The sequence below is a fragment of the Cetorhinus maximus genome, unplaced genomic scaffold (assembly GCF_964194155.1).
Source record: "Cetorhinus maximus unplaced genomic scaffold, sCetMax3.hap1.1 HAP1_SCAFFOLD_491, whole genome shotgun sequence".
In the NCBI taxonomy this organism is placed as follows: domain Eukaryota; kingdom Metazoa; phylum Chordata; class Chondrichthyes; order Lamniformes; family Cetorhinidae; genus Cetorhinus; species Cetorhinus maximus.
The window spans coordinates 251,196-263,144 of NW_027596433.1; the positions used below are offsets into that span (position 1 = coordinate 251,196).

At 44.7% G+C, this 11,949-nt stretch overlaps 1 protein-coding gene across 1 annotated transcript in view; it reads right to left on the reverse strand.

Moving 5' to 3' along the window:
* Positions 1-10,009, reverse strand: part of LOC144673852 (chloride anion exchanger-like) — a 93,391-nt gene extending 83,382 nt beyond the window's left edge. The window contains exons 1-2 of the mRNA XM_078535491.1: positions 9,882-10,009; positions 7,152-7,291 (exon numbers count right to left, since the gene is read on the reverse strand). Of these exons, the coding sequence (XP_078391617.1) occupies positions 7,152-7,291; positions 9,882-10,009 (268 nt within the window). The remainder of the gene's footprint in view (positions 1-7,151; positions 7,292-9,881) is intronic.
* Positions 10,010-11,949: the final 1,940 nt, after the last annotated feature.

The window sequence follows — 11,949 nt, forward strand, 5'->3', positions numbered from 1 at the left end:
GTAGGGTTGGATATGGGTTGGTAGGGATGGGTAGAGGTTTGAAGTGCTGGGTATGATTTGGTGGATTGCGTACAGATTGGTAGGGTTGGGTACAGCTTGGTATGGCTGGGTATGAGTAGGTAGCGCTGGGTTTGGGTCGATGGGGTTGAGTTTGTATTGATAGGGTCATGTACAGGTTGGTAGAGATGGGTATGGGCTGGTAGGGTTTGTGGGTTTAGGTACGAGTTGATAGGGTTGGGCTTGGGTTGTTAGGGTTGGGTGTGGGCTGATAGGGATGGGTTTGGTTTGATTGGGTTGGTAGGGTTGGGTTTGTGTTGGGTTTGGTTGATAGGATTGGGTATGGGTTGATAGAGTTGGGTTTGGGTTGTTAGGGTTGGGTGTGGGTTGATAGGGATGGGTATGGATTGATAGGGTTGGGCTTGGCTTGATAGGGTTGAGCTTGTGCTGTTAGGGTTGGGTTTGGATCAATAGCATTAGGTTGGGTTTGGATTGATAGCATTGGGTTGGGGTTGACTGGGTTGGGTGTGGGTTATTAGGGTTGGGCTTGTGTTGATAGGGTTAGGTACAGGTTTGTAGGGTTGGGTCAGGCTTGGTAAGGGTGGGTATGGGTTTGTAGTTTTGGGTACGATTTGGTAGGGTTGGGTACACCTTGGTAGGGCTGGGTACGAGTCGATAGGACTGGGTTTGGGTCACTGGAGTTGGGTTTGTGTTGATAGGGCTGTATACGTGTTGGTAGGGATGGGTATGAGTTGGTATGGATGGGTATGGGCTGGGAGGTTTTGGTGCAGGTTGATAGGGTTGGGTTTGAGTTGATAGGTTTGGGGTTGAGTTGTTAGGGTTGGGATTTGGTCGATAGGGTTGGGATTTGGTCGATAGGGTTGGGATTTGGTCGATAGGGTTGGGATTTGGTCGATAGGGTTGGGATTTGGTCGATAGGGTTGGGATTTGGTCGATAGGGTTGGGATTTGGTCGATAGGGTTGGGATTTGGTCGATAGGGTTGGGATTTGGTCGATAGGGTTGGGATTTGGTCGATAGGGTTGGGATTTGGTCGATAGGGTTGGGATTTGGTCGATAGGGTTGGGATTTGGTCGATAGGGTTGGGATTTGGTCGATAGGGTTGGGATTTGGTCGATAGGGTTGGGATTTGGTCGATAGGGTTGGGATTTGGTCGATAGGGTTGGGTTTGGGTTGATAGGGTTGGGTTTGGGTTGATAGGGTTGGGTTTGGGTTGATAGGGTTGGGTTTGGGTTGATAGCAATGGGTATACGTTGATAGGGTTGGGTTTGGGTTGATAGCAATGGGTATACGTTGATAGGGTTGGGCACAGGTTGATCGGGTTGTGTACAGTTTGACAGGGCTGGGATTGGGTTGGTAGGGTTGGTTTATTTATTGGTGGCTTCAGTGTGGGTTGATAGGATCAGGTTTATGTTGTTAGGGTTGTGTTTGGGTTGATAGTGTTGGGTTTGGTTGATATGGTTGGGTATGGGTTGACAGGGGTGTGTGGGTTGTTAGGGTTGGGTTTGGGTTGATAAGGCTGGGCTTGTATTGTTAGGGTTGTGTTTGGGTTGATAGGTTTGGGTTTGCTTGATATAGCTGGGTATGGGTTGATAGGGATGTGTGAGTTGTTAGGGTTGGGTTTGGGTTGATAAGGCTGGGCTTGTGTTGTTAGGGTTGTGTTTGGGTTGATAGGTTTGGGTTTGGTTGATATAGTTGGGTATGGCTTGATAGGGGTGTGTGAGTTGTTAGGGTTGGGTTTGGGTTGATAAGGCTGGACTTGTGTTAGGGTTGTGTTTGGGTTGATAGGCTTGGGTTTGGTTGATATGGTTGGGTATGGGTTGACAGGGGTGTATGGGTTGTTAGGGTTGGGTTTGGGTTGATAGGTTTGGGTTTGGGTTGATAGTGTTCATTTTGGTTTGTTAGGGTTGGGTTTGGTTTGATAGCATAGTAGTGGGTACAGTTTGATAGGGTTGAGTTTATGTTGGGTTGTTAGGGTTGACTTTGGTTGGTAGGGTTTGGTTTGGTTTGTTATAGTTGGGTTTGATTTGATATCATTGGGTATAGATTTATAGGTTTGGGTACAGGTTGAATGGGTTGGGCATGGGTTGACAGGGCTGGGTGTGGGTTGATAGGGTGGTATATGTGTTGTTAGGGTTGGGTTTGGGTTGATAGTGTTAGGTTTGGTTTGATACAGTTGGGTTTGGTTTGATACGGTTGGGTTTGGGTTTGGGTTGGGTTTGGCTTTGGGTTGATAGGGTTGGGTGTGGGTTCTTAGGGTTGGGTTTGGGTTGATCAGGCTGGGCTTGTGTTGTTAGAGTTGGGTTTGGGTTGATTGGTTTGGGTTTGAGTTGGTGGGGTTTGGTTTGGGTTGTTAGGGTTGTCTTTGGGTTGATAGGTTTGCGTTTGGGTTGATAGGGTTCGCGTTTGGGTTGATAGGGTTCAAGTTGTTTTGATAGGGTTGGGTTTGGTTTGATAGCATAGTAGTGGGTACAGTTTGATAGGGTTGAGGTTCTGTTGATAGGGTTTGGTTTGGGTTGATAGTGTTGGATCTGGTTTGATAGGGTCGGTGTTGGTTTGATAGGGTTGGGTTTGGGTTGATAGGGGTGGGTACAGGTTGAAAGCGTTGGGTTTGGTTTGATAGGCTTGAGTTTGGGTTGTTAGGGTTGGGTTTGGATTGATAGGGTTGGGTTGATAGAATTTGGTTTGTTTTGGTAGGGTTGGTATTTGTTTGATAGGGTTGGGTTTGTGTTGCTGGGTTCGGTGTGGGTTAATAGGGTTCAGTTTGGGTTGATTGGGTTGGGTTTGCATTGATGGGGTTGGGTTTGATTGATAAGGTTCGCTTTGGCTTCTTAGCGTTGCGTTTGTGTTGATAGAGCTGGGTTTGGGTTGATAGGGTTGGGATTGCGTAGATAGGCTTGGCTTTGCGTTGTTAGCGTTGGGTTTGGTTTGGTTTGATACGGTTGGGTTTGGTTTGATAGAGTTTGGTTTGGTTTGATAGGGTTTGGTTTGTTATGGTTGGGTTTGGTTTGATAGGGTTGGGTTTGGTTTGATAGGGTTGGGTTTGGTTTGATAGGGTTGGGTTTGGGTTGTTAGGGTTGTGTACAGTTTTATAGGGATGTTGGGGTTGAGTTTCATTTGATATGGTTGAGTTTGCATTGATAGGGTATGTCTTTGGTTGATAGGATAGAGTTTGGCTTCTTAGGGTTGCATTTGTGTTGATAGGATTGGATTTGGGTTGATATCTTTGGGTTGGGTTGATAGTATTGGGTATACTTTGATATGGTTGCTACAGGTTGATATGGTTGGGTAGGGGTTGACAGGGTTGGGATGGGTTGATAGGTTGGGTTTGCGTTGATGGGGTTGGGCTTGGGTTAATTCGGATGGGTTTGGCTTCTTAGGGTTGTGGTTTGTGTTGATAGGATTGGCTTTGGGTTGATATGGTTGGGTTGAGTTGACAAAGTTGGGATTGGGGGATTGGCTTGGGTTTGTGTTGTTAGCATTGTGTTTGAGATGTTAGGTTTGGGTTCGGGTTGATAGGGTTGGGTTTAAGTTGATAGGGTTGTGTTTGGGTACGGTTTGGGTACAGGTTGATAGGCGTGATACAAGTTTGTAGGACTGAGTACAGTTTGATAGGGTTGGGTATGGTTTGGTAGGGCTGGGTACGGGTTGGTAGGGCTGGGTACAGATTGATAGGTTTGGGTTTGGGTTGATAGGGTTGGGGATGATTTGGTGGGGTTGGATACGGTTTGATAGCTTTGGGTGCATGTTCGTAAGCATGGGTGCAGGTTGGTCGGGCTGAGTACGGGTTGGTAGGTTGGGTGTAGTTTGATAGGTTTGGGTACGGGTCGGTAGGGCTGGGTACGGGTCGGTAGGGCTGGGTACGGGTCGGTAGGGCTGGGTACAGGTCGGTAAGTTTGGATTTGAGTTGATGGATTTGGGTTTGGGTTGATCGTATTGGGTACAAGGAGGTAGGGTTGTGTAGGATTGGTAGGTTTGGGTATGAGCTGATAGGGCTGGGTACATGTTGGTAGGGCTGGGTACGGGTTAGTAAGGTTGGATACGCGTCGGTAGGGCCGGGTATGGGTTGGTAGCATTGGGTACGGGTGGGTAGGGCTGGGTACACGTCTGTAGGGCTGGGTTTGGGTCAGTAGGGTTGGGTTTGTGTTGATTGGGTTGTGTACGGGTTAGATACAGGTTGATAGGGTTGGGTGTGGGTTGGTAGGGTTGGGTATGAGTTGATAGGGTTGGGTTTGGGATGGGTGTGGATTGATAGGTTTGGGTTTTGGTTGAAGGTTGGGCCTGGGTTAGTAGGGTTGCGTTTGGGTTGATGGGGTTGGGTTTGTGTTGAAAGGCTGGGGTACGGTTTGACAGGGTTGTGTACAGGTTGATAGGGTTTGGTTTGCGTTGATAGGGGTGTGTACGGTTTGGTAGGATTGGGTATGGGTTTGTAGGGTTGGGTACAGGTTGGTAGGGTTAGGTACGGGTTGACTGGCTGCGGTACGGGTTGGTAGCATTGGGTACAGTTTGGTAAGGTCGGTTACGGGTTGGGTACGGGTTCGGTATGGGTTAGTAGCATTGGGTACAGGTTGGTAGCATTTGATATGGGTTGGTAGGGTTTAGTACGGGTTGATTGGGTGGGGTACGGGTTGGTAGCATTGGGTACAGGTTGGTAGGTTTGGGTACAGGTTTTGTAGGGTTGGGTACAAGTTGATAAGGTGGAGTATGGGTTGGTAGCATTGGGTACAGGTTAGTAGCATTTGGTACGGGTTGGTAGGGATGGGTACGGGTTGTTGGGGTTGTGTATAGGTTGGTAGGGGTGGGTGCTGGTTGGTGGGGTTGGGTACAGGTTGGTAGGGGTGGGTATGATTTGGTAAGGTTGTATACAGGTTAGTAGGGATGGGTATGGGTTGTTGAGGTTGGTACAGTTTGGTAGGGGTGGGTACATTTTGGCAGGGTTGTGTACAGGTTGGTTGGGGTGAGTACGGGTTGTTGGGATTGTGTACAGGTTGGTAGGGGTGGGTACAGGCTGTTAGGGTTGGGTACAGGTTGGTAGGGGTGGGTACATTTTGGCAGGGTTGTGTACAGGTTGGTAGGGGTGGGTACGGGTTGTTTGGATTGTGTACAGGTTGGTAGGGGTGGGTACGGGCTGTTAGGGTTGGGTACAGGTTGGTAGGGGTGGGTACATTTTGGTAGGGGTGGGTGAGGGCTGTTGGGGTTGGGCACAGGTTGGTAAGTTTGGGCTGATGTCAATGGGGTTGGGTTGAATTAATGGGAGCACCTTGGGATCACAAGGGTCAGGCCACAGTCAATGTGGTCAAGCTGCCTCTTCTGTCTGTCCAGGCAAGGGTTAAAATGAAGGAATTTGTACTGATCAAATTTACAGAATAGTGCAGTACTATTTTTATGTTAACACATTGCTGTTTACAAACAACACAAACTGAATGGAAAACAAGGAGTCAGTAAAGACAGGGGACATATAGAACAGGAGGGGGTGATTCAAGTCCTTGGATGATGTCCCATTATTTACTTAGATCTTTTTTGGTCCCCATCTTAAGTTCAAGTGTCCACCTTGGTTTCATAGCCTTATTACCCAAGCTGAACAAAAATCAATCAACCTCTGCACTGAGACTTTCAGTTGACCCCCAGCCTCAAGAGCTTTTTGGTGGAGAAAGTTCCAGAATTCCACTACCCTTTGTGTGAATACTCTTCACAACCACCTCTAAATGGCTTGGCCCTAATTTTAAAATTATGCCCCTTGCTCTAAGAAAAAGAATATTACATAAACAGATTTAAATATCATGCTGTTAACATGAGCACTTTGTCCAAACTGCTGTCAACAAAGGATACCCTAACCTGATCCATGAACAATGACCACATGAATTTATAAAGTGCCTTTAACATAGTAAAACATCCCAAGGTGCTTCACAGAGCACTGAGCCACATAATGAAACTTTAGAACAGGTGATCATGTGCTTGGTCATAGATGTGGGTTTTAGTAGGAAAGAAAGGTAGAGAGGAGAAAAGATTTAGGGAGGGAATTCCACACTTTAGGGCCTAGGCTGCCAATGCTGCAGCAATTAAAATTGGGGATGTGTGAGAGGCCAGAATTGGAGAACGCAGACAGCTCAGAAGGATTGCGAGTTGGAGGAGGTTACAGAGATAGGGAGGAGCAAGACCATGAAGCAGTTTATAAACAAGGATGAGTATTTTTAAACTGAGGCAGTGCTGGACCTGAAGCCAATGTAGGTCACCAAGCCAATGTAGGTCACAGGGGTGATGGATGAACTGAACTGGTACAAGTTAGAATATGGGCAGCAGAGATTTGGATGTATTCAAGTTTATGGAGGTTAGAATGTGGGAGATCAGCCAGGAGTATGTTAGAATGGTCAAGTCTGGAGGTAAGAAAGACACAGGTGAAGGTTTCAGCAGTAGATGAGCTGAGGCAGGGCAAAATCAGACAATGTTACAGAAGTGGAAATAGGCAGCCTTGATGAGGCGGTAGTTATGCGTTGGTAGTCCAACAAGGTCAAATAGCATGCCAAGGTTATGAACAGTCTGCTTCAGCCTCAGACAATGGTCAAGCAGAAGGGATGGAGTCGGTGGCTAGGGAGCAGAGTTTTAGCGGGGACCAATGGTCTTCTCAATATTTAAAAACTTGTGTCTCCTCCAATAGAGGATTGGATAAGCATTTTGACAAATCAGAGACAATGTGACACCCACACTCGCTCTATCCTCACAATGTCAGTAAGTACCTCCTTCTGTAGCATGTGATTCCATGATTCTATGAATAAACCTAATTATAGACTGGCTAAAGATAACTCAGGAAGTTTCATATCAATTTAACTTTATTGCTGTCATCCAATATTCATTGTTTGATGTTTTTTACTTAAAGCAAGATGATCTTTGAAACCTTGATATTGAAAAGATAACACAAAGAACAATTTGTGGATCCTTGAAGGCCATCACCTATCAGTTTATGATATCACTAAAACTAACTGAACATTGAGAGGAATTTAACCCTTTACCATTACCTTTCTAATTGGGCTGGAAAATACAGACCTGGATTTTGAGAACATAGTATAAAAATATTATTTTCTGCACCAATGCTTATACTTGACTGAATTATATCGGGCTGATTTGTAGCAGGTAGTACCTTGTAGAACACTCACAAGCCCAGTACTAACACCAGACACGATATCGTTAGGAAGACATTCTTTCACATTATACCCTGGCAGCCAAGATGCGATGGGAAGGAACGTGTAAAAGATCCTCTTTGCCTTTGCAGTTGAACATCTGAAAGAGAGACAGCCTCTTAGATGACCAAGAAATGAGCTGTGCAATATTACATTGTGTACGGTCAGTAATATCATTGAAACCATTTTTAAATCTTGTTAGATTCACTTTCAGATTCTCCATCCTGAGTTAGTTTTGTGGTAGTTCTTTGGTTAATCCACTTTTTGGGCAAGTTTTTTATTAAATAAATCTGCGTCACTGCAAGTAAGACATTTTCTTCTTCACATTTGAAATATAAACTGAGTGGTTAACAGATCTGGCCGCTGTTTATTAACTTTAACCACTACATTTTGGTTAAGGCAGTGAGGTATCCAGACAGGAAGACTCCTTGTCCAGTTCTCACTCTGTGCTGAGCAGCAGGCTCTGCTCAGGTGTAATCCAGAGGTACAATCACCCTCACTGCCCTCAGCTCAATTGCAAGGTCCCCCCAGCAGACTGTTGGCAGTCTGTGCCTGGCAGTGATGTGTGGGGTGTGCCTGTGATGGTCCCCAAAGTCTCCTCGTCTGATGAAACTCAGTCTCCTGGTGCCATGTAAGAGATGGACACTTTCAGGGATCAGTGTCTATGCAACTGTCCTACCACAAGGATCACAAGAGGACAAAAAATTACACAAAAAGCAGAAGCAAGCTGCTTATTGCATTGAGAAAAACATTATTAGATTCTACTTCCTTCATGTATCTTTGTACTTCAGTTCATCCATCACCCCTGTTTGGTGACCTACACTAGCTTCAGGTCCAGCACTGCCTCAATTTTAAAATCCTTGTACACTTTTTATTTTCCTTTATAAAATAAATACTTTATGCAAAATTTCTGTCTTATCAATCAGCTGTATTTCCAACAGTGTCTGAAGTGTTAAAACACTGTTCTTGCTGTTAAAATTCCAGTTCAATAACTTGAAAGTGACTCTGAGGAAGATCTTAGAGTCATAGAGGTCTACAGCACAGAAAAAGGCCCTTTGGCCCATTGAGTATGCTTGCAGAAGCTTTTAATGTGGTTATGTATGGATTATTACACTAATTATATCTCAGTCTACTTTTAATAAAGTTTGCTGAAGCTTTAACTATGATGAACAGTCCTGATGCAGTAAGTGCAAGTAACAATAACGGGGATTTTTCTTCATTGCCATCTGCCATTGCCACTTACCAAATCTTCAGAAAAAGTGGATTACATTTTGTGATTTCCCGTTCCCATGTACAATCTTGTTACTCATCACACACTTCACATTGTCTTTGACCGGAAGTAAATTGTCACATTCAGTCATCATCTGTTGCAAGTTTGTGGTTATATGAACATGAAGTATATGATGTTTCATCTATGCAATACAGACTAACCAATTCAGTATCACAATGCTGTAAACCATTATAGCAAAGTGTTCCAAATTAATAATATTGTAGCAGTTCCCTCTTTTTCAAAACTGAGTGTGGGACAGTGGATGATATCAAACCCTCAGATGAGCATGTCAGAGGGACTAATGGTGAGAATGTTGGGTCAGGAGGTCATGTAATGACACTTCCAGGAATCTGTCTAAATTGGCAGCAGATAGGCTGCACTGAGGAAAACGAGATCTACATGTGATCTAACCAGGGGCGGGACCTTTGCAAGCTGTAACAGGTGGTGGTGTTCCCATGTGTCTGCTGCCCTTGTCTTTCTGGATGGTAGTGCTCATGGGTTTGGAAGGTGCTGTCAAAGTAGCCCTGTTGAGTTTCTACAGTGCATCTTGTAGATGCTACACACTGCTGCCACTGTTCATCGGTGGTGGAGGGAGTGAATGTTTGTGGATGAGGTGCCAATTAAGTGGGTTGCTTTGTCCTGGATGGTTTGAGCTACTTGAGTGTTGTTGGAGCTGCGCTCATCCAGGCAAGAGGACAGTATTCCATCACACTCCTGACTTGTGCCTTGTAGATGGTAGACAGCTTTGGCGAGTCAGGAGGTGAGTTACTCATCGCAGGATTCCTAGCCTCTGACCTGTTGTAGCCATAGTATTTAAATGGCTAGCCCAGTTCAGTTTCTGGTCAATGGTAACTCCCAGAATGTTGATAGTGGGGATTCAGCAATGGTAATGCAATTGAATGTCAAGGGGGCGATGGTTAGATTCTCTCTTGTTGGAGATGGTCAATGCCTGGTACTTGTCTGGCACAAACATGACTTGCCAATTATCAGCCCGTGCCTGGATATTGTCCAGGTCTTGTTGCATTTGGACATGGACTGCTTCAGTATCTGAGGAGTCACGAATGGTGCTGAACATTGTGCAATCATCAGCGAACATCCCCACTTTTGACCTTATGATGGAAGGTCATTGATGAAGCAGCTGAAGATGGTTGGGCCTACGACACTACCCTGAGGAACTCCTGCAGTGATGTCCTGAAACTGAGATGATTGACCTCCAATAACCACAACCAACTTCCTTTGTGCTAGGTATGACTCCAAGCAGCAAAGAGTTTCCCCCCTGATTCCCATTGATCAATGAATCCTGGTCCTTTTTCCATCTAACAATTCCTGTGTTCTTGTGCAGGTGTTAGGATGACCTGGAAGTGATATAGGATTGGGCTGACCTCTTTGTAAGACAGTACAGTTAATTCATGTCACTTACCTAAAATAAGCCCTCAAATGGTCCTGGGCTTGTTTGTGATACCGCTCCACTTGCTGATTTTGTTCTTTGAAGCTGACTTCAGAGTAGGCTGGTCGAGCTACAATGTAATGCTGGTTCCCAGAATGCATGTTGACTTGTGACAGGTTCCAATCTGAGCAGGTTCACCACCTCCAATTGAATTACTGGAAAGCAAATTACTGGCTGAGGGAATAATTCAACAACAGCTGAAAAAGAACTATTCCTATCAACAGGAAATCTTAATCCTTGTCCTGCTGATTAAATGTATAACTGTTGAATGTGGAATTGATTCATAAACAAATAATGCAAGGGTACCCATCACAAATCATTTCTGAAGATCACTCTTGTGGTTTTAATGATTAAATATTGTTTAACAATGCTTGAGGATTTAATTCCTCTTCAAAACAGTTGAATTGTAAACTATTTATTAACCAACCACAATCAGAACCATGAAAGATGCAGAGAATACTGTTCTACCCTCTACAAATAGTACAAACAATCTCTCACCTGTCTCCAAAGCTAAACTGGAAACTTTCAATAAAAGTGAGAAATTGATAGGACCCATTCAGTTGAAGCTATAGGGGGAATTTTTATGGAGCCCACAAGGGCGGCAAACATGGCGTGCAGGGTGACTGAATTAGGCAGGATGCGAAATTTTGATTTCTCAACAGTGGGTTGAGATACAGAGGTAAACTCAGCTGCATCTTTGTGGCATGTTGAAAATTACTCTGGCCTGTGGCAGGTTCCTACTTGCGAAATATTTGCATTCCATGAATACTCATTAACCTGAAACAGTTTCCCATTAAGTCCTATCTTCAAGATAAAGTCAGCGACATACAAGGATATTGTGGCACCCGGTTCTCGAGGACTAAAAGGTGGCATGCACCAGCTCACCTTGCGCTCTTGTGACTAAGAGAGGCAGGTTTTCATGTTGAATTCTTTGGCACAAGGCAGTGGGTGTTCAAAGATTGGTGTTCTGGTATAGGGTGGTGCAGAAGAGAGAAAGGACTAACATTTTGGTTGTGGTGGTCCTGAAAGAGGGTGGGGTTCGGGTGGACAGGTCAAGCATGGATTCAAAGATGGATGAACGGTTCAGTGCAATCAATGGTGGGATCCTGAAGGTTGAATTGAGGGTGCTGGGTGGCAGAGGGAACAGTCACAGTCAAAGAGGAAAGTGGTATTCAGTAAGGGGCAGATCCAGAGTCGTGGTCAGGTATTAGAAGGTCTCATTGGTGGGTCACAGGAACGAACAAAAGCATGGGGGAGGATAAGGGAGGGTTCCGGGTCAGAGTTACTCTGGATCCTATTACCATTTCCCTCCACATGCCATCTCTTCCCCTGTGCCTGCACCCATCCCAATACCAACTCTGGCCCTGAACCCTCCCTTACCCTCCTCCAAACTACTCAATCACGTTGAAATTTGTACTCTCAGCATTACATTTATAATGAGCTGTTTGAAGAAAAACTCAGAATTTCAAACAGTAGAGAATTAAGCAGGTAAATAAATAAAAAGCTGCATCTAACATCCTGTAAGATTTTAGATTTCTGCTATAAATTATTCGTTCACACCTAGTTTGAAATAATAGTGTATGCACTCTGCAGACTAAAATCATCATGCAATATATCAAAAGATGTTACCTGTGGTTTCCCAGTCAGTACAGTTGGGGACAAGTTCTGTGGATGTACAGCTGCAGTTTGTCTGTTTTGCAGTGGCTTTAAGTTAAACTGATCAAACTCTTTTATAGTGTTTAAGTGCAAACCCTTTCCACTACAATTGTAATAATTAACTGCAAACATTTCGATTGAGATTTGAGGTTAGCTATTCAAGATGTGAGGAGGCAGTTTGTCACAGTTTATTGAACCATCTCTCAGCAACACCCAGTACTTTATGACAAGGGGAAGAAAATCAGATTAAGTAAACAGAAAAGGAACTGCTTATCTTGATTGGGCTGGAGTGAGGAAAGAAGGAAGATTAAATGAGACTGCGAGAGGATAAATCAGCAAATTTATTAATAGAACTTAGAAAGAGCCTTGCTGATAAGGGTGAAGA